Source organism: Cebus imitator, unplaced genomic scaffold (assembly GCF_001604975.1).
Source record: "Cebus imitator isolate Cc_AM_T3 unplaced genomic scaffold, Cebus_imitator-1.0 Scaffold180, whole genome shotgun sequence".
Classification (NCBI taxonomy): domain Eukaryota; kingdom Metazoa; phylum Chordata; class Mammalia; order Primates; family Cebidae; genus Cebus; species Cebus imitator.
The window spans coordinates 358,721-385,856 of NW_016107495.1; the positions used below are offsets into that span (position 1 = coordinate 358,721).

The 27,136-nt window shown below is 50.4% G+C and overlaps 1 protein-coding gene across 1 annotated transcript in view; it reads right to left on the reverse strand.

Moving 5' to 3' along the window:
• Positions 1-13,961, reverse strand: part of CIB4 (calcium and integrin binding family member 4) — a 65,318-nt gene extending 51,357 nt beyond the window's left edge. Inside the window, exons 1-3 of the mRNA XM_017545546.2 lie at positions 13,856-13,961; positions 13,132-13,166; positions 2,307-2,403 (exon numbers count right to left, since the gene is read on the reverse strand). Coding sequence (XP_017401035.1) covers positions 2,307-2,403; positions 13,132-13,166; positions 13,856-13,909 — 186 coding nt within the window. The 5' untranslated portion in view covers positions 13,910-13,961. The remainder of the gene's footprint in view (positions 1-2,306; positions 2,404-13,131; positions 13,167-13,855) is intronic.
• Between the last annotated feature and the right edge of the window lie 13,175 nt (positions 13,962-27,136).

The following is a 27,136-nucleotide window of genomic DNA, read 5'->3' on the forward strand; positions in this document are numbered from 1 at the left end:
CCTGCTGAGACAAAGCTATTGCTGGGGGAGGGTATGTTGGGGCCATGGGTCACCAGCATCCTCCATGTCACCCCTCCAGTTTGGCTCCCCCTGGGCCATCTGTGGTGCCTGGAAGACCCAGGCACACGGTCTGTGCTCAGCCAAGCCCTGATTAGAACTGGGGGACCCTGCCTGGGTCAGATTCCAGGCTGACTCCCCCAGAGCAGGGACCAGTTCAGATTATCCCATCACATGGCCCCTGGGAAGTTGTTTCCCTCTTCAGACCTCAGTTTTCCCATGAGTAAAATCAGGGTGGGGAGCATTTGACAGTGACTAGACTGGGTGGTCTCTAAGTTTCTTTCTAGTCTCAGCATTCAGAGAGTCTGGGACTGACCAGTGACCCTGCCCCCACCCAGGGGAGGCAGAAGCTTCCCATCAGCCCTGCCTCTCTGGCTGGCCCTGGCCCCCGGTCCCTTAGTGGATGGTCTGGGTCTGAGGGAAGTCCCAGCCACACTTGTCTGTGTGGTGGAGCCCACGCAAGTGTGCACACGGGGTGTGGCTGTGTGGAGGTAAGGCCGGGAGGGGAAAGGCTGCTGGGAAGACAGGCTCCCCATTCTGTTTCTGGCACAGCCACAGTCTCCGATTCACTCACCTTTCCAGGGATTCTATTTCTTTCCCCTCCGGAATCCCAGCTTCTCCCAGCTACCCCACCCAACTCCCCACCCCTCGCCCTTTCCCATTCATCTTCTCCATTCCAGCCTCTATTTCAAGACCCAGCTTTGTGCATTTTCCTCTGTTTCTGTCTGCCCTACAATAGGCCTGTCACCTAGGAGGGGCAGTGCAGCTGTGGGTTGAATGACGTGTCTGTGTCCCCTCCATGTCCCTCCCTCAGGAGCCAGCCTCCTCTGCCCTGGTGTCCCCAGGCCTCTTCCAAGTGGTGCCCACAGCTCTCAGAGCCCAGTTCGTTCCAGATAGAAACGAAGATGGGCTCTCATTGCACAATGACAAACTGAAATCATTATTCTGCCAAGATCCGAATGAAAAATACAGAAGCCTGACGTAGCCATGATTTGTTACCGTGACATTGCCTCTCAATGCGATGCACAAATTTTAATTAAAATCTCAGGAGTGATTTTGGAGTCCTTTATTGTGTGCCTCTGGGCCCTTCCAGGCTGCCCTGGGGGAGGGGCAGGGCCTCTTTATAACACAAAGGCTCAGATAACTGTCCCTAAAGGATTGGGAGGTGGGGGGATCAGGGACAGCTCAGGCCGGCACTGCCCCTGATGGGCCCGGGTCTTAGTGCGCGCATGGTCACTCCCAGCCTCCCCCACCGCTCTACCCATTTTACAGGTGAGGAAACCAAGACCAGGGAAGGTTTGACAAGGACCCACCCTTAGCAAGGATGTGTGTTTGTGGGGCACGAGAGCGTGTTCTGGGTGCATGGAAGGTGAGATTCAGCCCAGGAAAAGTTGGGGAAGCTGAGAGGGGATGAGCATTCAACCAGCCCCCTGTGTAACAGGAGCCGCTGGCTCAGGGACAGTTGGCTAAACTGAGGGTGAGATGGGGACAGAGGATTGCAAGAGCAGAAACGCAAACACCCTGCTTTCTGTTAGCCACTCCTGGAGCTGGAAGAAGGCAGGTTGGGAGGAGAGTCTACCCCCGGCTTCTCAGAGAAGAACCTGAGAAAATTCTCAGTCCCTCTAGAAAAGCCTCAGTCCCCTGAGGCTGCCTGAGGAGACGAGAAGGGCTGAGGGGCTGTGCTGATGGCCCGGGTGGCACTCTGGCTTCCTCAAGGCCCAGCGGTCTTGCAGGGCATTGGCCTAGGATCACTTGCCCTGGTTTGGGGCTCAACAGACATCAGAGGGCACTGGCTGTTGCAGGGTCGCTGGGGTGAGGGTTAAGTACAGAGTGAGCAGACGGTGTCGGGTGGACCACAAGCTGAAGCCCACCCCAGGCCCCAAGGGCTGGCCCCAGAGGCTGATCCGCTGGGCCAGTAAGAGCCTCCAGCTAGGCACCACCTCCCATGGTGAGGCCTGGAGCAAGTCTCATGCCCTCTCTGTCCCTGGCCTCACCTGAGAAGTAGTGACAGTTACCACACTGTCCTGCTCCAGGACCAAGGTGAGGATAGAGGGAGGCAAGATGTGGCCAGGAAGCATTTGGAATCCAGGTTTTCAGGGTCCTCTGCCTGGAGGACCAGGAGCCCCTTGGAGTGAGGTGACCATCTCACAGCATGGAGTGCTTACTCCACCCCACCCCTCCCAGCACCCATCAGCCCATCAGCAGGTCCCACGGATGCTGCCTCGCCGCAGCCACCATCCTGGACTCACCCGCAGGGCCGGCAGGGAGCTGACCTGGTCCATGGTGAGTGTTGCCTCCTTGTAGTGCTTCCCGGGAGGACAGAGCTTCAGGAAGGTGTCGTGGATGCTGAGAAGAGAGGCGTGAAGGCCATGTGAGCAAGATGAAGGCCAGCAAGCTCGTCTCCTGCTGCAGGTGTGGGTGTCACTTTGGGGAAGGAGACTCGGGGTTGACTGACACAGAGAAGGCTGTAATCAATAATAATAAAACACAGTAACAAATATGTCTTCTAGAAACATCCCTGGACCCTCAGGCATGCCAGGAACACCATGGGGGATGCAGAAATGAGCCACATGAGAGGAAAATTAGGCAAATATGTCCTGTAGCCAGCTGCACACTCTATGAGGGGTCATCACAGGATGTCAGAGCTGAAGAGCCTCTGACCAGTCCTTCAGTTACTAATGGGGAAGCCAGCAGCAGTTCCATCCTCAACCTGAGAAAAGAGGTCACTTCATGGGCCTGAGTGAGCTGGGATTAGAACTCAGCTGCCTGCCACCAGCAAACCACCAGCCTTCCTAGGCCACTTGACAGCAAGCTGGGTTCCAGCAGATTATGGACTGGGTGTCTTCCTAATTGTCCCTGTCATTGACATCTCTGTCTATAAGACCCCATGCCAGTCAAGAGGATTTTGCTTATAAGATACAGGCAGGGGATGACCCCTGAGGCTGTGTGACCCCTGAGAGGAAGAGGGCAGGAGGGAGCGCTGCCCTAGGCCGAGAGAGGATGAGCCCTCATTCCCTGACCCTCTCACCCTATCCTGTCCCTGTCCACCAGCAGGCTCTTAGGCAGATAGTGAAGCGAGGACAGTGGTGCCCTGGGATCCAGGAGGCCTGGATGCCAGAACCTGAACTGCTATGGCAGGGCTGTGACCTCAGGCAACTCACCTGAGACTTCTGAGCTTTAGTTTCATCACCTGGATAAGGGAGAGAATGATACCACTCTTGGAGGCTGTGGTGTGAAGGAGGCTGAAGGGTGTGTGTGTTTATGTGTAAGTGGTGGATGGCGGGGGAACCACAGGCTGGTTAAAAACACCGTCTCTAGAGCCAGCCAGATCTACGTTCAAATCCTGACTCTGCTATGTCATAGTTCCAAGACGTGGAGCAAGGTTCTGAATCCACCTGAGCCTCAGCCACCTCCTCTTTGCAGTGGGGGTAATAAATCTCCCCTGGCACGCTCGTGAGGATTAAATGAGGGGAGATGTATGAAATGTCAGGGCAGTGTGTGGTAAGTGAGAGTGTTTGTGTTACCCGGGGCCCCGGAGGGACACCCAGCCTGCCCCTCTCTCTGTGTTCCTCTCCTATACTCCAGGAGCCCCTGTACTGTCGGGCTGGGCCCAACCCACACCTAGATTGTGACAGTGGGAGCCCCTCACCCTGACTCCAACTTTCTCTCCCCTCTCTTCATAGGCTCCAAAATGACCCCTCCCCCCTTTACACCTTTCCTGTTCCTCTCCTGTCTGCCATCAAACCTCTATTCTCCTTGGAGTGCTAAGAGGCCAGCAATCCCATGAAAGGATTCTGCTCACGGGAGTGAGTGACTAATAGTCCCCTATTGACATTCCAGGGCTTGTGGTTTGTTGACTCAAGTCAGGCTCTGATTGGTGGAATTTAGGGACATGTAACTAAGTGAAGACGGCGCAGCGGCTCACACCACCAGTAATCCCAGCCTTTTGGGAGGCCGAGGTGGGAGAATCACTTGAGTCCAAGAGTTTAAGACTACCCTGGGCAACATAGGGAGACTCCATCTCTACAAAAATTTTGAAAATTAACCAGGCATGTTGGCACGTATCTATAGTTCTAGCTATTTGGGAGGCTGAGGTGGGAGGATCACTTAGTCCAGGAGGTTGAGGCTGCAGCAAACTGTGGTTGTACTACTGCACTGCAGCCTGGGCAACGGAGCAAGACCCTGCCTCAAAGAACAACAAAAACTAAGTGAAGAATGTGGAGGGTGAGTTTATGGGCGGAGACTCAGAGGTAGAGCAGGAGGCTCTCCCAGGGCCCTGACAATGGCAGGTGGAGGCCTCGCAGACTGCCACCACTCACTGTTTTACATCTCACTGCCTAGAAAAACATCCTTCAGATCCCAGCCATGGGAGCGTGGAGAGAAACTGTGCTGGGACTCTGCGTGCCCATTGCACTCTGCGCCCTGTGAGGCTCACTTCTACCGACAGTGTTCCCACCTCCCTTGCCCTCCGGCTTAAAGGAAGCTCCAGGAGGACTGGAGGCATGAGAGAGGGGTGGGGATTTATCCTCCCCTGCCTCCAGCCCCACATGACTGCAGTATCTGTGTTCTGCTGTCTCGGGCTAGCGGCCAACTTCTGCAGCTCCAGCTCTCAGCTGGCACCTCAGGCTTGGGGCAGTCAGGACTCGCCCCTGTGTGGGTCCCTGGGCCTCCTTCTGAACAGTTCCTTCACTGCAACGCCCCTTCAAAGACACTGCTAAGTGTGCCACCTGTTTCCCACCGGGATGCTCAGAGATCTATCTGGATCCTATTTCTCTACCTCTAGCTGTGAGATCCGAGGAAAACTGCCAGACCTCTGCGCACACCCGCAGACCCAGGTTCAAATCTTGACTCTGTCCTATGGGGAGCCAACCTCTTTCCAGAGGTATTGCGCAGACCCGTGTGAGGGCTGACGGATGGGAGCTGGAGTGCCATGTGGTATCCATGGAGAGCACCGTGACTGCCGCCTTGGCCACAAAAGGAGCCTGAGCTGTCACTAGGGTCTAGGGACTGCACATATTTGGGAGGGAGCGGAAAGCAGGGTGTGGAATGGGTTGGGGAAGAGATTCTCGAGGAAGGTACTGGGGTTGGGGTAGGCACCACAGGTCAACAAGGAGGGGGAAAATCTGTCACTGCTGAAGTCTCCAGTGGCCCACAAGGGGCAGGGGGCAGGCCGGGCGCAGTGGCTCACGCCTGTAATCCCAGCACTTTGGGAGGCTGAGGCGGACAGAGCACTTGAGGTCAGGGGTTTGAGACCAGCCTGGCCAACATGGTGAAACCCCGTCTCTACCAAAAATATTAAAAATTAGCCGAGCGTGGCGGTGCGCTCCTGTAATCCCATCTACTAGGGAGGCTGAGGCAAGAGAATCGCTTGAACCCAGGAGGTGGAGGTTGCGGTGAGCCAATATCGTGCCACTGCATTCCAGCCTGCCTGAGCGACAGAGCAAGACTCTATCTCAAAAAAAAAAAAAAAAAAAGGGTCAGAGGCAGCAGGAGTGGCTGCCCCCAGCCAAAAGGAGCATTTTGTCCCTGTCATTGTTAGAATTGCTGGCGTGAGGCCGGGCACGATGGCTCATGTCTGTAATCCCAGCACTTTGGAAGGCCTAGGCAGGCAGATCACAAGGTCAGGAATTCAAGACCAGCCTGATCACCCTGGTGAAACCCATCTCTACTAAACAAATACAAAAATTAGCCAGGTGTGGTGCTGCATGCCTGTAATCCCAGCTACTTGGGAGACTGAGGCAGAAGAATTGCTTGAACCTGGAGATAGAGGTTGTGGTGAGCCAAGAGTGAGCCATTGCACTCCAGCCTGGGAGACAGAACGAGACGCCATCTCAAAAAAAAAAAAGTAAGAATTGCTGGTGTGAGATGATAGAGAGTAGACGAACTTTTAGCAAAACCAATTTTCAACAAAAATTAATGTTTTGTCATTTTTTAATCTCTAAGACAATGTGCAAGTTCACTTGGGCTCCCTGCTCCCAACCACGGGCGCCACTGGGAGTCCCTGCTCTACGCAACCAGCTCTCATGGACATTCTTCATTTTTCATGCCAATCTTGCAAGGAAGGGGCCATTGTTTCTTTTACAAAAGAGGAAACGGAAAGTCAAGTAGGTAAAATAATCTACCTACGGTCACACAGTGTTAAATGTTAAAGATCAGACACAAAGCTCTTTCCCTAGGAGGCATCAGGGACTGCTGAAGGACAGACAAGAAACTCCCCACCCTTGACACCCTCTTCTCATGACAAAGCCTGTGTGCAGGGTGCACTCACACACATCTTCTCACTGAATCTTCCCAACAACTCCCTGTGGGAGAAGTAGAGGGGCCACTATTTTTACAGATGGGTAAACTGAGGCTCAGAGAGTTTAAGAGTTGTACCTAAGGTTCTACAGCTGGGAAGAGACAAAGTGGAGGGCTGAACCCTAAACCATGTTCTTCAGGCTGTGCCACCTACTCCTAAAGGGCCCACCCTTCTTCCAGGTGAGAGACTCAAGTGGCCCCCCTGGAGAACCCTCTGGGGAGGGTGCTGGTGGGGGGCCCTGCCTGGAGTTGGTGCCTTCCTAGGCTGCAGAGTGGGCGGGCTGCCCACAGATGAATCGTGGCTGCATCTCGGCTGCCACAAAATGTTCTCCTCCTCCAAATACGGATCAGCCAGCTCTAAAAGGAACCCTGAATTAATCACTAATGGACTCAAAAGTCAAAGCCATTTGAAAAGCTCACACGTTCAGCCTGCCAGCAATCCAGCAGCCAGGCCATGGCTCCCTTCCACACTGCCTGGAGAGGCAGGAGGGGCTGTCTTCAGGAGCAGGGGCCCTAAGACGGGGTTGAGGCTACTCCACCGCTAACTCTCCATGGGACCTTGGACTCACCAAGTCCCCTCTCGGGCCTCAGTTTCCCTTCTGTGAAATGAGAGTCACAGCATGCCCCCTGGCTCCCTCCAGTTTAGGAATCCTGTGATTCTAGGTTTTCCTGTCTTTCTCTGGCATCCCATTTTCCCCCTTGCCTCTGACCCTCTAGTTTAGTGGTTCTCAACAGGGTCCAATGTAAGAATCATGTAAGGAGTTTGTAAAAGGATCTGCCCTCCCCACCCCTCGAGATTCTCATTCAAAGCCAGGATACAGCCTGAGGCGTCCACAGGTTCCACAAGCTTCTCAGTATTTCTACGGCCCCAGCAAGATCAAGAACATGACAAGCCCGAATTCCCGCTCCTCAAGTCCCAGCCTGGACTCGGCTTTCTGGCTTCACCCACACACCACCGGGTCCTTTGCTCTATGGTACTGCATAGTAGGTATTTTATAAATCGTCCTTCTTTAGCCTGAAAATATGGCTTTTAGTTCCCTGATCTGCTACTTCCAATCTGCGTGAGCTTGAGAAAATTACTTCATTTCTTTGAGCTGATTTCCTTATTTGCAAAAAGAGGGGATAATAATACCATGATAATAACAGGAGCCACATACTCGGGGCTGGCCCACGTGCCAGGCATTGCTCTGACAATGACAGATTTGATCTTCCAGTTGTCCTAATAACACCTTGTGAGATTAGGTTCTACTTCTCTCAACTATTTTGTAAGGATGCAAACTGAGGCTCAGTGAGGGTAAGAAACTCCCCTGTGTTTGCACAGCTACTAAGTGGCAGAGCCGAGCCTCAAACCCAGGCCTTTGGCTTCCAGGAAATAAACCTATAACCAACCACTCCACCTGCTGGCCTTGAGGTGCCCATTAATGGCCAGGACAGTGCCATGGAGTCTACAAAGCATTGGAGCCTCCACGGATGCTAGGAAGAAACAGGCCCTGTGGCTGGATCAGCCTGGGCAGAGGCTAGGAGCAAAGCTGTAGGCTCCTAAACAAGACCCCACCTCACCCAAGAGGGTGTCAGGAGCCATCCCAGGTGATGCAGAATAGTCCGAAGGGCTGACCTGCGCCTGAGACACAGAGGTCTGGGCTGGAGTCAGACTATGCCTTGCCCAGGAAGCCACATGGGCCCTCTTTGGGTCTGCAAGGTCTGAAGTCACAGCCAGCAGGGCCTGGGCCCAGAACAGACATATGGGGAAAAGGCTTCTTCTGGGACAGCCAATTTAACCGAAGTCAGAGAGGGCTGCTCCGATGCTGAGGCAGAAAGGGACCTTGCTTTTGCTGAGACCAAAAACGTGAAAGGAAAGTCCCATAGGCTGAAATTTAGCATGAACAGACCTCTTATTGGAGGGCCAAACCAAATCAAGCATGGATGGGGAAGGGTTGGCTCCAAGACAAGTCTAGCACATGAGGTCTCCCCGACCTGTCCCCAGGAGGTGCCATCTGCAGATCTGGTGACTAGGCCTTTATGTCCTTATGCAAGCCACAGATAAGAAGGTGGGAAAGTGTTGGACAGAGCAGCCTTTCTGCAAAGGTTACTCCTACCTATCGGTCTCTTGAATACATTTTTAACTGGCTAAGTCCATCCAACTGTACTGCCATCTGGGCCACATTTCTCTATCATACTCATAGGAAAATCACAAGACATTGTCAGAGGCCACAGTGGAAAATCATTCAAAAGTGACTGGGGCTTGGTCTGGCTCAACTTGGCTTTGGCAGCCCAGGATGGCCACTTTCTCCCAGAGTATCACATGCTTTCTGCTCCCTGAGCCAGACCAGCTGGGCATCCACAGCACAGCTGTCCCCTCACTTTACAGACAGTACACTCACACCAACCCTAACATATTCCACTCCCCACAGCCCCGCTAAGAAGATAAGCTACTATCAGCTTGCGTGTCTGCTTCCAGGGATATTCTCCTCTGGGTGTTATGTATGAACAGCCCTTTATTTCACAAGAGCAGTAGCAGCCTGTATGTACTAGTCTTGTTTGCCAAAGTAATACAGTTAAATAGATGAAAAATGCAAATAGCACTGTGAGGCTTACAATCAAAGTTACTAATACTCTGTACCCCACACCCCCTCTCTAGCCCTGCTCTCCAGAGGCAGCAGTTTGGCTGCATTTTGCTATTTCACTTGGTTTCTGCTTAATATTTACATGGCACTTCTAAATGCTGTGCTAACACTGCCTTTTGTTGTTGTTTTCACTATTGACATTGCCTTGTGACCTCTTACTAGAATTTTCTCTATATATACTTCTTTTCTTTTCCCCAACCTCCCAATATAAAACAACTTTCCTGAATGAATATTCAGTGTTTGTAATAATATTATATATTGTATATGCATTATTCAAACGTTGCTCAAGCTGAGTTCCCTAGTGCAACATGATTACATTTCCTTTCTTGCAAAGCTTTTCGTTTTTCCCAGAGTTAATAATCACCTTTGGTTTTTTGCTTCAGTGTTTGTGTGAGTATCTTTATTTCATCTCCAAACTTTCTGCAGAACTGTAAAGCACCTTGCAATATGGTATATAGATAGATTCATTATGTCTTCTTAGAAGCACCACTCCTGGAACCCCTGACTCCTTAATTCTAATCTGGACTGATTGCTTTCTGGGCCAACCATACTGCTGTCATCCTTCAGCTTCCCTTTGCTATCTTCCTGTAATTCGTTTTGCCTCTAGGTTGAAAGCCTTTGTTTCCCTGATCCTGGGTCTTCTTTCTTCTTGGTTTACTCACTAGTTTTAATGAAGCACATCTCCCAAAAGCTTTCTAAGAGAAGAGCCATAAGAGATAATTTTTGTTTAATTTGCATGTCAAAAAGTATTGTTATCCTGCCTTCACTCTTGATTAATGGTTTAGCTAGAACTTAATTCTAGATTGAAATTTTTTCCTTAGAATTTTGAGTGTGTTTAGCCACTGTCTTTCAACATAAGTCCAAAGCTATTCTGATTCCTGATTCTCTGTAGTCTGTTTTTCTCTCTATAAAAGCACTTAGAATCTTCCCATCAGCTCTGGCATTCTAAAATGTCATGATTATATGACTTAGTATATGTAGGCGAGTGTTTTTTATTCTTTCCTCAAATACCTGGTGGCCCTTAACTTTCGATTTCTACTTACGGGGAGGCTCTAAAATGCTGACCAGAAGCTCACCCTGCTCTTCATCATGCTGGCAGCCCGAGTCAGGGGCCTGTCTGGCTCCAGCTCTCCCCAGATGGTCAACTCTTGCCTTCCACTGGGGCAAGGCAGGGAAGTGGATGGCAGAGCGAGAAAGAAGGAATCACATAAAACCTTCAATCTGCCTTTCTGTTTTCACCTGCTCCTGCATCCTGGCATTCAGAGGTTCCTGAGGCTTTCTGGGTTCTCAATTCCATCACCCAGCCCCTGCAGGCAAAGCTCTCAGCTTTCTATTCAGCTAAGTCTGTATCATGGGTCTATCTGCTTTGCACTTCGAAAATTTTTGTTGACCTCTCTCATCTGCTGTCATCGCTTGTGTTCTCTTTGTCCTTATGGGTTTCTTTCTTTCTTTTTCTCCTCCTCCTCCTCCTCTTCTCCTCCTTCTTCTCCTCCTCCTTCTTCTTCTTTTTAAATTCCTTTAATCTCCTTTTAGTAGAGGAAACAGAGGTCAAAGAAAATGCTCTATTCTCCAGGTAACTGGAAGTCCCCTGCACTTTGCTTTCTTAACTTCATAATATATCTTGGAGATGGCTTTATATCTAACAGAAAGCTCCTCCTCCTCCTCTCCAAGGGCAGTCTCCCACAGATGGATGAATCAGCGCTTACTTCACCTGTGTCCTCTTCATGCAAGTGCCATGGCTGGGTCAAGGTGTACGTCTCATTTTGAACTGGGACATTTCAGCACCTCCTGCTTTCACTGGTCTTCTTCCATTCTTCAAAGCTCTTGGTAACTGTTCCACATCCTCAGCTCTCCCCGGGTTGTGGTCTCCTGGGTCTGGAGACTCCCCTTGGCTTAAAGCAGCAGAGAGCTCTTGTGGGTATCACCTTCCCATTTGGAAGTTTCTGCACTGCTGCTCCACCCACCAGCAGGATCTACCCAGGGGCAGGCGTGGGCCCCTCAGGCTCAGGAATGGGCTGTCAGGAGAAGGGGCAGGCCAGAAAGAGCTTTGAGAACTGCTTGTTGGAGAAGTTTGCACTGAACCGTGAACTGTGAGCTCTGAACTGGAACCTTCCCTGGCAGCATTCACCAGGACCCGCCTCCCTAGCAAAACACAGAGCCAAACTGTGCTCTTCTCAGGAGAAAGGCACCTTCCACCGGGATGGAAACAGACTGGAAACAGGATCTGGGAGGAGGCCATCTCAGGGCCTGGGTGGGAGGTTCAGAAGGGAAGGGTCCCTAAGCATGGCTCGCTTCCAAGGAAATCTTTCTCTGAAGGCCAATGCAGAACAAATGAAAATGGAGGATCGATGTTCAAGAGAGAGTCTGAACCCCTCTCATCCTTCTCTCTCTCCTGGCATATAGGAGGAGCCCCAGGGGTGGATCCAAGAATGCCATTTGAAGCCCCTGAGGTGGAAAGAGGGACAGGCATGGCCATGCCCCATTGCTGAGAGTATAAACTGGTGCAGCTTATTTGAAGGACAACATTGTCATACCTATCGAAGTTCTAAAATGTAGGCGGGGTGTGGTGGCTCACCCCTGTAATCCCAGCATTTTGGGAGGCCAAAGTGGGAGGATCACTTGAGGTCAGGAGTCCAAAAGCAGCCTGGCCAACACGGCGAAACCCTGTCTCTATAGAAATACAAAAATTGGTCAGGTGTGGTGGCAGGCACCTGTAGTCCCAGCTACTCAGGAAGCTGAGGCACAAGCATCACTTAAATCCAGGAGGCGGAGGTTGCAGTGAGCCAAGATCGCACCACTGCACTCCAACCTGGGTGACAGAGCGAGACTCCATCTCAAAAAAAAACCCCAAAAACTTTTTTGAAAAAGGTACAGAACAGTATGAATGGGATAAATGCAACGGTGTGAATGGGGTAAAAGGAAGAATAAATGTGTCTGCCTATGCATAGAAAATTCTTCTGGAAGGCTAGATGCTAAGAAAAGCCAACGGTGAGCAGAAGTGGCCTTGAGGGAAAAGGACTGGGAGGAAAGAATGGAGACATTTACTTTTCACTTAGAACTTTCACATGATTTGGATTTTCTAGCCATGCTCACAGATTTTTCTTTTAGATTTCATTTATTTTTATCCATATGTTACTTTTCAGAAATTTCAATAGAGGTTATATGGGTAGTAGGATATGGGTCACTTGGAGTTATGTCATATTTTTCTATATTTAAAAAAGTGAGTGAATATTATTTTCAAAAGGGAAATTATGTCACCCAGTGACAGCCCCTGGTTTCTGTAGCTCCCCAAGCCCTGGCCATCCCCCATCCCCGTTTGTGCCTGTAGAGTCTTGCACTTGTGACAAAGTCATTACCCGCCACCCCCAGACCCTGAGTGGGAAATGTGGCTTCCACATGGTGACTGGGGAGCGTTAGTCCAAGCACAGATGATGAGAAGCAGCCTTCCCCCACGTCCTCCTGGAAGTGTCTTGGTGAGTTTCTTTATTCATCTAACAGGTTTTGTTGGGTACCTGGCTTGGCCCAAACACGCAAACACACCTCTCACGTTGTTCACTCTCCCCACAGCCCCACCAGAAGAGCATTTGCCCACCTCCACGCTGAATGAGGGTCCTTCCCCACTGGACAGGGGCCCGTATGACAACAGGGAGCAAGGCTGTTCACCAACCCACCCCCAGTGCCCCCACTGGGCGGGCACATCACAAGCACTGGAGAGAGGGCAGGGAGGGAGGGAGGAAGGGCTGGGCTTCAGTCACCCAAGTTTACTCAGCCAGTGAACAGCCAAAATGGGCTTCAGACCTAAGCTCCTCAAGTCCTGTCCTTGCTTTCATCATTATTCCAAAGAGGTTCTGTCATTACATTTTCTTTCTTGCAAGGAAAGAAAGCTCCATGATCCTATGAAGAAACCCCACCTGGTATCCCAGTAAAGGGTTAGCAACCTACAGCCTGATGTCATTCAGCTCCAGTGGGGCTCTGGGGATCATGGTCCCTGGGCCCTCCAATTCCTGCCTGCCCTCTCCCAGCCCCAACTCCAGGCGTGTGTGGCTCTGAGCAGGGACCACACTCAGGGACCAAAGTGAGGCTGTATTAGGGCAAGAATCCAGCTCAGAGGGAGGAGCCTGGAGAGGGAAAGAGGGGCGGGGCGTTTACTCACCACAGAATTTCATTTCTGGTCAGGAAGGTCAGGGCCTGCAACAAATCACAGAGAAGTGATGTGTCCACTCCATTCATCTCTGCTGTGACCCCTGGGGATTGGGACACTTCAGGGGCTGGGGAGGAAACGCCCATTCTTTTATTACACAGCTGGGGGAACCCCAGGCTAAGGTGGATGCCTGGGGGTCAGCAGGAGAGGAAATGGTGCTCTTTCTTACCCCCTAGTCTCTGACGGCCCTGGGAAGGAGGGCATTGGCACAGACATGGAAAGGAAATCAGAGACAAGACAGAAACTCTAGGCTCTGGAGCAGGAGACAGATGGAGGAAGGTGACCTCAGAGAACCAGTCTGGGCCACATGGATACAGGTTTAGCAAAGACGAGGACCACTGCCACCCTGCGGTAAACTCTAGAGCAGGCTTATCCGACCCACGGCCTGCAGGCCACATGCAGCCCAGGGCAGCTTTGAATGGGGCCAACACATATTTATAAACTTTTTAAAAACATTATCAGATTTTTTCATGGATTTTTTTTAGCTCATCAGTTAGCCTTAGTGTTAGTGTATTTTATGTGTGGCCCAAGACAATTCTTCTGCTTCCGGTGTGGCCCAGGGAAGCCGAAAGATTGGACGCCCCTGCTAGAGCTTCAGGAAAGAATTCTCCCATTCATTCCACCTGCTTCAGAAAGCTCCTACCTCTGCCCAGAATCCCTGGCCTCATCTACCTACCTGGTACTCTTCCAGGTCCTCCCAGTGCATCTGGTATCTCAAGCATTGCCCCATGCCAACCCCGCCTTTCTCTCTGCCAGCAGTAGAACCTCAGCCGCAAGCACTCACCAGCTGGGGCATCTCATTGATCTGGTTGCCATGGTGACCTACATTCCACCTTCTGCCCATTCCACCTGAGTCACTGAGTTGGCAAAGAAACCAAATACTTTTCATTCCCAAGAGACATCACTCCCAACACAACAAGCAGAAAGGCAGCCCGATGGCAGGGCTGAGAGTCACAGTCAGCTCAGGAGTCACACTGCCTGGGCTCCAATCCCAGATCTGCCCCACGCTGACCATGTGACCTGAGGCAAGCTCTTCCATGTCGTTTGTCTTAGTTTCCTCATCTGTAAAGCGGGGATGATAATCAAGTGATTGTTTCGAGGACTGACTAATACAGGGAATAATGTCTGGCACATAGTAAGTGCTCAATAGCACTGTACTCCAGCCTGGATGATAGAGTGAGAACCTGTCTCAAAAAAAAAAAAAAAAACCCTACATCCTTCCAGGTGCAGAGGTGCATGTCTATAGTCCCAGCTACTTAGGAGGCTGAGGCAGGAGGATCACTCGAGCCCAGGAGTTCAAGGCGGCAGTGAGCGATGATCATACCACTGCATTTCAGCTTGGGTGATAGAGCGAGATCTTGTCCTAATAAATCAAAATAAAAAAATAAACAAAGAACCATGACCCCAAGATTATGCCAGGCATGGGGATACAGAAATAAATCAGCATAGATCTGACCTCAGGAAGTGGCCCAAAAGTACAGAAAAAGGCACTCCAGCCCATCAGTCAGGGTCTCTGCAGGAATACACAGGAACAAAAGGCACCATCAAGTCAGGATTGTGTGAAGAGAGTTTAATAAAGGGACTCTCAGGGTGTAGGGAAATCACACGGATAACACAGACTCCCGAGGCCAAGAAGAAACAGCTGCTACTGGCCATGCACAGTGGCTCACGCCTGTAATCCCAGCACTTTGGGAGGCCGAGGCAGGTGGATCACCTGAGGTCAGGAGTTCGAGACCAGTCTGGCCAACATAGTGAAACCCAGTCTCTACTAAAAATACGAAAAAAATTAATAGGACATGGTGGTGGGCGCCTGTAGTCCCAGCTACTCAGGAGGCTGAGGCAGGAGAATTTTATGCACCTAGGAGGTAGAGGAGAGGTTGCAGTGAGCCGAGATCAAGCCATTGCATTACAGCCTGGGTGACAGTATGAGACTGTCTCAAAAATAAAAGAGTTGCTACCCGCCTCGTCCTGGCACCACCCACCTGGAAGCCACACCCCAGGCCCACTCTCTCCTCTTCCTCTGATCTCTTGTAAGGCAGAGAGGAGGGTGGAGCAGGGTAGACAGACAGAGACAACGCCCAGCACAGCCATCAACATCACAAGCCAGCAGGGTCTTCCAGAAGCCATCTCTCCCTCCCCTGCCTCCGGGAGGGTCTGCATACCCACCTTTGTCGTGAAGGGCTGGTCCCCTTGTTCTAAGACGTGTCTTCCCTGTGCCCTCCTGAGTAAACATCGCAGTGGCTCTCTGATGAAGCTTATTTATATCTCTGAAGTGCAACTGCCTGCTTTTTCTTTGACTGTCCTCCATGGGGCTGGAGCCTGGCAGAAGGAAACCTGGGGCCCTCATTCCTTCATTTGCTCACGAGACACAGGTAGAATATCCACAGTGTGCCCGGGACTTGGCTTGACCTGGGGGAGAGAGGACTGAACATGTCTTCAGACCTCAAGAAACATATGCTCTTCATACTCTTAAGGAATAGGAAAGAAAGAAAGAAATCTATCCTCACCATGCACACATACACACACGGTAAAGCAGATGGAGGCAGATGTCACAGACAGGGAAGAGTACAGAGTTACGAGTGTTTTGAAGAGGAAAGATTTGCTGGGCAGCAAGCTTTCATGTAGGTGGAGGCATTTATGTGGTTATCATGCGTGAGTTAAGAATATGGGCTCTGAAATCTGAAAGGCCTGTCATTTCTTACTGCATCACCTCAAGCAAGTCATAAAATACTCTAAGCCTCAGTTTCCTCATCTGTAAAAGGAGAATGATAAACCCCTACTTCATAAGAATTGCAGGCACAAAATAAAATGCTGAGTGTATGTAAAGCTCTTATTTAGCAAGATACCTGTTACGTATTGCATTCTCAATAAAGGGTAAATTACCAGACTGGCCAACATGGCAAAACCCCATCTCTACTAAAAATACAAAAATTAGCCAGGCATGGTGGCATGCACTGGTAGTCCCAGATACTCGGGAGGCTGAGGTATGAGAACCGCTTGAACCCGGGAGGCGGATCTTGCCTCTACACTCCAACCTGGGCAACAGAGTGAGACCCTGTCTCAAAGAAAATAAACAGTGTAAATTATATAACTACTTTTAAAAGTTGGGCTTGGGCTGGGCACAGTGTCTCACGCCCGTAATCCCAGCACTTTGGGAGGCAAAGGTGGGCAGATCACCTGAGGTCAGGAGTTAGAGACCAGCCTGACCAATATGATGAAACTCTATCTCTACTAAAAATACAAAAATTAGCTTGGCATGGTGGGATGCACCTGTAATCCCAGCTACTGGGGAGGCTGAGACAGGAGAATCACTTGAGCCGGGAAGCAGAGGTTGCCGTGAGCTGAGATCTTGCCATTGCATTCCAGCCTGGGGGCAACAAGAGCAAAACTCCATCTCAAAAAAAAAAAGGTGGGCCTGGAAGGAAGGGTCAGACTTTGCAGGCTAAGCCAGTGGTTACACCCCATCTTCTACTAACCCCTTTGAGCTTCTCCCATCATTGAATGAGCAGCTTCTATCTGCCAGGTGTGTCCGTGTAAACTGTCTGCCTTTGGGTTCAGGCAACTCAGTGAGGGCAGTAGGGCATCCTCGCTCCTTTCTCTGGGGAAGGCAAAGGCTGGTGAGGTGAAGTGATGCTCTTGGGCCAGTCAGCTGGTAAGTGGGCAAGCTACAGGTCTGCGGATTCCCAAAGCACAGAAAAGGAAATTCAGGGAAGCCAGGTGACCTGCAGGACCACACCCCAGAAAGCCACTTCCTTCTCCGGCCTCAGGGCCCCTAACCACATCAGGTGCAAGTGGCAGCTTGGCACTGGCTGATTGTGACTTTAACAACCTGTCTGACACTTGCTAAAAAGAAAACAAAAACAAAGGAGGAAGCTGCCCTGCAGCTTTAAGCTACTGACTCAACCACTATGCATAGAGCCAGGCAGTGGAGACAGAGGTGATTGAGGCAAACGATGTCCTCATGGAGCCAGATACCAATACGTGCACCCCCATCCCTTAGATAGCCGTACATGCTGTGGAAGAAGGAAAGCAGGGAACGGGGGAGAGACGGTGTGACGATGGAGGGGCTGGTGGTCATGGAAGCACCAGAGCAGAGACTTCAGGGACGGGAGGAGAGAGCCAGGCTAAGAAGTCAGGGGTAGTTGCACAGGCACAGATGGCCACGGGATCCAGCTAGAATTTAATAACACGGGTTTTCACTGTATTTGTTTATATAAAGGCATCTTCCATGTTGAAAATAATGCAGGTTTGCCATTTATTACTGTGATCTAAAGTTTCCTTTATAAATGTATCTGTTTAATTAAAAGAAATAGGAACTTATTCAAAAAATATTAAGTAAATAATTATACAGGTGGTAAAGAAATATGCCAGAAATCACAAAGGTCTCTCTGTCTCTCCCTCTCTTTCTCTCTCTCTCTCTCTTTCTCTCTCTCTCTCTCTCTCTCACACACACACACACACACAACCAAGATTTGCAAACTCTGCTGCCTTTCTCTCTCCTTGATCTTTCATTCCCCTAATTCCCCAACCCCTGTCTACCCTGCACCCCCGCAGGCTCTGTCATTTCATCACAGAGAGGGTTTTCATTGGTTTCTACAATAACAATACTAACAATAAGAATATCACTTTACATTTGCATATTCCTTTATAATTCCAAAATGCTTTTCTATGTACCATCTCATTTGCCCCAGAAATAAAAGCTATTGTTCTTTAAAAAAGAGAGAGAAATCCTCCCTCCATATGATTCTGCCTTTGATACACCAACCAACCTGCCTCTCTACCATCTACAGCCCATTACATCCCTCAAACTCCTCTTCAGCAGAGATTTTGAAAGGGTTGTAATTGAGCAGGGCGGAGGCTCTGGGGAAGGGTACTTCTACAGCCTTCCCCTCCAGAGTCCGCCCCCGCAGGAATCCTCTGTGTGGGGCAGAATGTATTCTTTGCAAGGTTTCTGTCACCTTGCAACTTACAGTTTTATAGACAGGTAAAACTACAACCCCTGCTCCAACCCTGATTTAGGTGTCTCTTAGAATTCAAGAGGAGTTGAAAAGAAACTTGCATTCAGAATATATAAAGAACTCTTACAATTCAACAATAAAAGGCCAAAGAAGCCAACTTAAAAATGAGCAAAAGATTTGAATAGACATGTAAGAAGATACATGAATGGCCGATGAGCATATAAAAAGAAGCTCAACATCAATAGCCATCAGGGAAATGCAGATCAAAACCACAGTGAGGTACCTCTTCACACCCACCAGCATGGCCAAAATCAAAAGAACAAGTAAGAAGCGCTGGACATGGTGGCTCATGCCTGTAATCCTAGCACTTTGGGAGGCTGAGGCGGGCAGATCACTTGAGCCCTGGAGTTGAAGACCAGCCTGGACAACATAGTGTAACCCCGTCTCTGCAAAAAATACAAACATTAGCTGGGCATGGTGGCATGCACCTGTAGCTGCAGCTACTCAGGAGGCTGAAGTGGTAGGATTGCTTGAGCCTGGGAGGCAGAGGTTGCAGTGAGCTGCGATTGTGCCACTGCACTCCAGCCTGCGCAACAGAGCAAGACCTTGTCTCAAATCAACAACAACAACAGAAAGAAAGAAAAAAAAGCTCAAGTAATAAGGGTTGATAAAGACATAGAGAAATTGAAACCCTCATATGTTGCTGATGGGAATGTTAAATGGTGCGGCCACATTGGGAGAGAGTTTGGCAGCTCCTTGCCGTTTTAAGCAGTTACTGTAGGACCCAGCAATTCCATGCCCAGGTGCATCCGCAAGAAACATGGAAACAAAGTCTACACAAAACTTCACATAATGTTCATAGTAGCATTATTCATAACAGCTCAAAGTAGAAGCAGCCCAAATGTTCATCGACTGATTAAATGAAATGCGGTATGTCCATACAATAGGGTATTATTTGGCAATAAAAAGAAATTAAGTATTGATACACGCTACAATATGAATGAATTTTAAAAACGTTATGTGAAGTGGAAGAAGCCAGTCACAAAGGACGATGTATGGTAGGATTCTATTTATGGGGAATGTCCAGAATAGACAAATCCATAGAGACAGAAAGTACATAGGTAGTTGCTGGGAACTGGGTGGTGGGGAGACTGGAGGGTGACCGCTTATGGGCATGGAGTTTCTTTTTGGTGGGTTGAAAATACTATGATTTTAGGCCGGGCGCGGTGGCTCAAGCCTGTAATCCCAGCACTGTGGGAGGCCGAGGCGGGTGGATCACGAGGTCAAGAGATCGAGACCATCCTGGTCAAAATGGTGAAACCCCGTCTCTACTAAAAATACAAAAAATTAGCTGGGCATGGTGGCGTGTGCCTGTAATCCCAGCGACTCAGGAGGCTGGGGCAGGAGAATTGCCTGAACCCGGGAGGCGGAGGTTGCGGTGAGCCGAGATCGCGCCATTGCACTCCAGCCTGGGTAACAAGAGTGAAACTCCGTCTCAAAAAAAAAAAAAAAAAAAAGAAAATACTATGATTTTAGATGATGGTGATGGTTGTACAACTGTGAATATGCTAAAAAACCATCGCGTTGTACACTTTAAAAAAGTGAATTGTATGATATGTCCATTACATCTTAATAAAGCTGTGATTTTTTTTTAAATGTCAGGGGGTTAAGTCCTAACTCAGTGCTTCACCATGAGTATTATTAAAGGAATGTGTACATGGGAGACTATATTTGAAATTGTTTCAGATCTGTTTCCTCAGCCTGAGTCTTGCAGCCCAGGGGGCTCTAGCACTGCAGTCATTCGACACAGGGGGCAAAGGTAAATCCTGTTGAGGCAAGTCACCCCACCCCCCACCCCGGCCCCAAACATCAGTTCGACTTTTGTTTGAGTTTCCAGCAAAGGAGCAGGCTGGAAAGCTATGCTCTGTCTGGAGGGAAGATTTTCTAAATTCCTTTTGTGTGGCAAGAAGCGGGCCTGGGGGAAGCCGATCCTGGTTTCTATGGGGGCCTCCTGGGTAGACAGGAAGAAAAGGATGGCAGGGCTGTCCTGCTGGTCTTGAGGAGAGAGGGGCTGAAAAAGACAGCAAGGAAGTGAGATTGCCTTGAACTAGCTACCCAGGGATGGAGTGGGGAGGGCGGGGCTGCTTAGGAGCGTCCCTGAGCTCACTGGGCAGGAGCCTTGAGAACCTGCCCATCTCTAGAAGCCTGCCTCCTGTTCTTAGCCATTTCCAGCCGACTCCAGAGGCAGAGCACCTGGCTTCCCTGGCCTGATGGCACCATGTAGGGACCCAGAAGCTCCCACGTGCCCGGGGGAGGGGATGCAGAGGGCCTGAGAGCACAGTGGCCTGGCAAAGTCCTGGCCAGGATCAAGAGCCCACTCGGCACACTTCTCAGGGTGAAATGGGACGCTGAGGACTCCCACAGCAGTGCGGAGAAGGGGCAGACAATATCTTGAAATTTAAACCTTCGTGTTCTTCTCCCATCTTCTCATGAGAGACCTTTTTTTTCTTTAGTCTCCCATTCACGTTGCCTGTGGGAAAAGCAGAATTGTTAGAGCGTGAGGGAAAAAGCTGGAAGCAGCCAACGCTCCTTTTTTACTAACAAATCAGACAGTTAAGAATGGTGGGTGAAGGGGGCGGGGGCGGTGGCTCAAAGTGCTGATAATCCCAGCACTGTGGGAGGCCAAGGCAGGCGGATCACAAGGTCAGAAGTTAGAGACCAGCCTGGTCAACATGGTGAAACCGCATCTCTACTAAAACCACAAAAATTAGCTGGGCATGGTGGTGCGCGCCTCCTAGCTACTTAGGAGGGTTAGACAGGAGAATTGCTTGAACCCAGGAGGCACAGGTTGCAATGAGCTGACATCGCGCCTTTGCACTCCAGGCTGGGCGACAGAGTGAGACTCAATCTCAGGAAAAAAAAAAAAAAAGAATCGGGGAAGATGAGGGAAGCAGAGTCTAAAGTTAATAAAATAAGAACAGATGAGGAAGACAGGGAAGAAGCACCATGTCACCAGGGAGCCCGGGCGACGGTCTCCCAACAAAACAGGAGCATCACCACTGCCAGCCCTGGGAGCACTACTCACTGCCTAGGGGAGGAGGGGAAGGAGCCACATGGACCAGCACTGCCTCATTATGGGGTAGGACACCCATCACAGCATCCCGTCCTCAGGGACTGCCCAGCGGAGTGGCAGCTGCTTGTGTCTGAAGGCTTTGCTAAGCCCCATCTGAACTGCCCCAGTAGAGAGGCATCCGCCATTTCCAATGACACAGGACACTGAAAAGCTTCCCAGGAAAGAGGGTGAGGGGTCTTGACATTCAGCGAGCGAAGGGTTGATGGGTGTGGGAGGAAACTCCAGTGCTGGTTCTTGGGCAGGGTTGGACAGCAGTCATCCTGCATTTTCCAATTTGCATTAGATGCCCTGGTGCCCCAGGAGACACCTGATTTCAGGTGCTGCTACACAGACAGGTTCCTGTGAAACTAGTTCTTCTCTCACCGATCCAGTGTTGCCTCAAGGACTCATAAGGCCTCATTTTCTGCCTCAGAACCTTCACTATCAAGCAGACCCCTCAGGCTATGGGTACACACAGCCCGGAAGTTCAGAGCAACACTGACCTTCAGCCAGTAGGGCTGGAAGCTGGTGGAAAAGCTCCCTCACCCCTATTTCTGGGTGACAGCTCTGGAGGGGTTCTGTGGTTTCTTAGCAGGTCCTGGTGGAGTCAAGGCCCTTAGACACCTGGAGGTGGCCTAGACACACCTGGACGCCCACCTGGGCTTCTCCTCTTCCCTGCCTCTCCCTTACCAGCCCCTCACTCCTGCTCTGGGGTCAGCTCTCGAAAGCCTGGTTTCAGGCTGGGCACAGTGACTCAGGCCTGTAATCCCAGCACTTTGGGAGGCTGAGGCAGGCAGATAACCTAAGGTCAGGAGTTCGAGACCAGCCTGGCCAACATGGTGAAACCCCGTCTCTACTAAAAATACAAATATTAGCCGGGCTTGGTGGCAGGTGTCTGGTATCCCAGATACTTGGGAGGCTAAGATAGGAGAATTGCTTAAACCTGGGAGGCAGGGGTTGCAGTGAGCTGAGATCGTGCCATTGTATTCCAGCCTGGGCGAGAAGAGGGAAACACTATCCCAAATAAAAACCAAAAAAACAAAAGCCCTGGTTTCAGGTTCTGCTTTGGTGTGACACAAAGTCACACGAAGGCTAAGTCACCCCTGGTACTGTTAGGAGCTTCTGGCGACGCTGCCCTGCTACTTATGCTGGAAATAGGGAGCAGCTATTTGAGAAGGGGGACTCCAAAAACTTGCTTTCTGATTTGGGCAATTCTGAATTTCTAATTCTAAAATGTCACGGGCAAACCTTAAAGGTCATCTTGTTGGAGCCCTTCATTTAACAGATGAGGAGACTGAGGCTGGAGGGCCTGGCCAACCAGCACATGGAGCTGACGGCAGAGCTGATTCTGGAGCCAGTCCCTGGCTCCTTCCTCCCTAGGGGCCTCTCAAAGCTGCTTGTGGAGGTCACAGAGCCGGTTTAATTTGATCCCATCTGTGGAAATGCCTTGTAAACTGTGAAGTGTCATAAAAACACTATTTGTCATGATGTGTGCCAGACCTGGGACTGGAACCCAGATCTACCGGCTCCCTGGACAGCAGAAGACTGCATTAGACACAATTGCTTATTTTCGTAGTCTCGCCCTCAGACACTTGCTAACTAAAAGCCCTCTCCCAGCTGCCCTGACTGCCAAGTGCTCGCTGCATGGACTTCTGCTGGCTGCTGGGGGGCTTGGGGTATGGACATCTCCTGTCTTTGTCCATCTTTTATTCATTTATTCAGAAGATTATTTATAAGTCTTCTAAGGTATCCTGGGTAGCCTGCTGGTGCTGGGGATAGAATGGTGACCAAGACAGACACAGTTCCTGGCCTCAGAGAGTTTACAGTCTAGCAGGGGAGAAAGGGAGGCAATGATCTCTTAATTAATGAAGAAGACTGTGCTGGGCGTTATAAGCAGAGTGGAGGATGCAGTGATGGCGAGGAGGACCAAGGGCACCTAACCAATTATGGACGTCCGAGAAGCTCCCTTGAGGAGGGGCCATTTACCTGAAGAATGGGCAGCAGAGAGGCAGACATGGGGGGAGGGTATTTCCTGGCAGGAGAAGGGCATGTGGGAAGGCCTGGGCAAAGGAGCCCCCAGTGCTGGCAAAACAGAAGGCCCCAAGGATGAGGTGTGTTCAAGGTCAAGAGCCAGGAGAGACCGGGAGGGGGCTTGGGGCAGCCCAGGAAGGACCAGTGGCTCCTTGAGAGTTGGTCTTCAAAGCTTCTGTTAAAAGCCATGGGAAGTCATTGGAGGATGTTCTGCGGAGAAATGACATCATCCGATTTTTGTGTTCAAGGGATCATTCTGCCCACAGGGTGGCTGGCAAGCGTGTTGGAAGGAGGCCAGCATGGCTCTAGGGGACTGTGAGGGGACTGCTGAGTAACCTACAGAAGGGCACAGTCCTGGGGACAAGTTTCGGCTTCAAGAAGGGGAGGATGACTTCATGTGAGGTTTAAGGTGGAATCGGCAACATGGGGAGATTGGATGTGGGAGGGGAGGGAGTAGGAATTGTCTCGGTGACCCTGGGGATTCTGACAGAAGCAGCAGGATGAAGGGAGGAGATGCAGACTTGGGTAGAAGAACAAGATTTTGGAGGTGTTGCATTTGAGATGTCTGTGTGGCAGCTGTATGGAGATGACAAGGAGGCAGTTAGAAGTGTGGGGTTGGGGCTCAGAATAGAGCTCTGGGCTGCAGATAGGCATTTGGGAATGTCTAGGAATGTTTAAAGCCATGGAAGAGATCAGCCAGCTATCTCAGTGGTGGCAGAGACATGGTTCCTGCCCTCACGGAGCTTACATTCTAATGGATGGATAGAAGACATCACTTTCTGGCATGTCAGAATAGCTCCTTAGAGGCCAGTCCTCCTACCAGGAGTGAGCTGGATAAAATCCAAAAGCTGTCTGTTGAGGGCAGCCAGACTGGTGATGGCAGGGTCCCTGGGGAAAGGGGAGCCTGTGGGTGGCAGGAGAACCACTCCTCCCCTGGAGGCATCTGCTGATTCGTGAGCAGCGTGGGGGCCAAGAGGCTAAAGCCAAGCAGAAAGTGTGGATAAGAAGCTGAGAACTTGAGTAGGAGACTTTGGCAATTTCCAAGGGCTGGGAGACAAATTTGGAGTTCAAACTACAAGGCAAGCAGGACCTGGGGGCCAAGATGTCTGGAGAAGAGAAGCACGTGGAGATTTGTTTCTAAGGCCCCTTTCTCTGGAAGGCATTCATGGATCGTAAGCAGCACCCAGCCAGGGAGGGAAGCGTGGCTGAGACCGGGAAGCTGAGCAGAGTTTTTGGCAGTCTCGTGGGGCTTGGAAGATGAACTTGGAATTGAAGACCCACCAAAGAGGAAGGGCCCTAGAAAACAAGCCAGACTTCCAGCGAGAACCTCAGATGGGTTACACACCAGGAGGCAGGGTGAGCCGGAAATAGAGCAGCCTTCAAAAACCCTGACAGCTTCAAACCAGCTCAACCGCAGCCTGGATTACAAATGACATTCCCTTCTCTAACTGCCTTCCGGAAAGTAAAGTAAATCCTCCATGATGAAGGACAGCATCAGTCGGAGCCAAAAAGTATCTCCGTCGTAGAAACAGCCCCGCAGGTGACCCAGATACTGGAGCTCCCTGACACAGACTTCAAAATAAATGTGATTCACATAGTTAAGAAAATAGATGACAAGATAGAAAATTTCACCAGAGAACTGGAATCTATGCAAAAGTATCCAATGGAAATTATGGTGGAATGGGCAGAATTTGTACATAGATATTCTTTTTTTAAAAAAATAGAGACAGGAGTTTCACCATGTTGGTCTCGAACTCCTGACCTCATGATCCGCTCACCTCGGCCTCCCAAAGTGCAGCAATTTACAGGCATGAGCCACCGAGCGCAGCTGGAAATAGATATTCTTGAAGAAGGGCTAACATTTTTCCATACAGCCAGGAGGAAAGGCATTCCAGGGGGAAGTAGGTGTACCAGGAAGTCCCACGTTGGCAGCCTGAAATAGGATGGATTGTGGGGGCGGGGGGGAATGGAAGGGGCAGCAGCGTTCTGTCGAGGAAAATTCAAGAAAGGACAATTGGGACCACATTATGCTGGAACTGCTGGAACTTGAATGTTGGTTGATGAAATTAGAATTCTGTTCGCAGACTGAGTGCACAGTAGTTATGTTTGTCTGCCTCTCTGCTTTTAGTTTGTCTCTGGGTCAATTTAGAAAAAGTAAAAAGTGATACAAAGTAAAAAGTTTTTTTTTAATTACTCTTTTTTTTTCAAACATCAATAGATACAATAGCAGCATCCATACTTAAAGCATTTTGATCTGCTGCTTCATTCCTGAAAAGTTTCATCTTTTGTTTGCTCTTTTATTTTCCAAAAACTATGTGACGAGCCTATATTACAGTTTTGGACTGTAAGATTGAACTTTTAAACAAATTGTGTTATTGAGCAAGACCTTTTTCAGCTGGTTTATTTTGTCCTTCCTTTACTGACCTTGTAAACTACTTAATTGCGAAATGTGCTTTGTCTCAGAGTGCCTCTTAACATTGTATTCTTGAGAACAGGAGATTTTTCCATTGCATGGGAGACCAACAGCAACATCTTCCACTCACCAAGCAGGGCTCCTCTTTCCACTTACTTAGAGACATATGGTTTTCATCAGTCACTTCTCTCTTCTTGGCAGCCATCAAGGCAAGGATTTAAATTTTATTTAGCAAATGGCCCACCCCTCTCACACCAAGACCCTATTTGCTCTTATCTCTCTTCCTCTGTTGCAGGATCCTGCCTCTATCCCCATTCCCAGAGAGCACCAACCCACCTGCCAGGCAAACCCAGTCAATTGAGTTGCCCCCATCAGCCACCCCTGGCCAGCAGAGCTGGAAGCAGGAAGTCAGCCCAAAGGCCTCTGGGAGTTGGAGCAGACCGAGCTGAGACTGAAGCACCTCTAGAGGAGAGGGTTCCTGACTTTCAGCTGGTTGGTCTGCGGGAGCTGGTCTTTGCTGCTGCAGGGCAGGGCTGAGGGCGAGGCCGGTTTTGGGCTTGGAGGCTGATGACATTTGGGGTGTTCTTCCCCAGTGCTGATGCAGTGGGGTGGCCAAGCTCCAACCTCTTGCACAGGCTCCCCAACCTCTGCTCCCAGCAGTTCCTACCCTTCCTGGAGTCACCGGGAGGAAGACACCAGCCTTCCACCTTAGTCACTTTCTAGGTTAGCAGTGAAGCTTGGTGAGCCTTAGCCCACCTGACCACACTTCCTCCTGAGGCTAGCTAGCCGCATTCTATGTAGACAGCCAGAAGTACCTGAGTCCTGGAGAAATCGCTGGAAAGTAGGTGGTAAGAAACCCCGGTTGTCCAATATCCTCACCTACCACATTAATTGCAAAAATATTCATTTCTGCCTCCATCCCCACCGTTTTCCCTCGTCTGGCACCCTCCTCTCCTGCCCGGACCTCTGTGCCAGCCCCTGCATGGCCCTGATTCCCCTCTGGCCTCCCTTTAGCCCATTCTGCACGAAGGCAGCACGATCTTTTAAACACAGATCAGATCATGTCAGGCCTCCCACAAAAACCTCCTCCGTGGCACTCCATTGCACTAACAACAAAACACCGGTACCTTGCAGTAGCCTGTGCGCCCCTGCATGTCTCTCCAGCCCCATCCGGAGTGGCTCTCTCCTTCACCCACTGCACCCCAGCCATACTGACCTCCCTCCATTCTTCAGGGTGCCAGCATCCTGGGGACACCCCAGGCCAGGAGTTGGTGCAGCCTTCATCCCTCCAGCTGGGGCAGCACAGCCTCTGCCCTCGCAGGTCGCCTGGCTCCAGGCGCCACAGTGAACTCCTGACAGAGGTAAGATTAGCCCCTTCCCAGGAGCTCTCTGGGCCTTATCGAGTCCAGCCCCTCCTTTTTCAGATGACAGACAGAGGCCCAA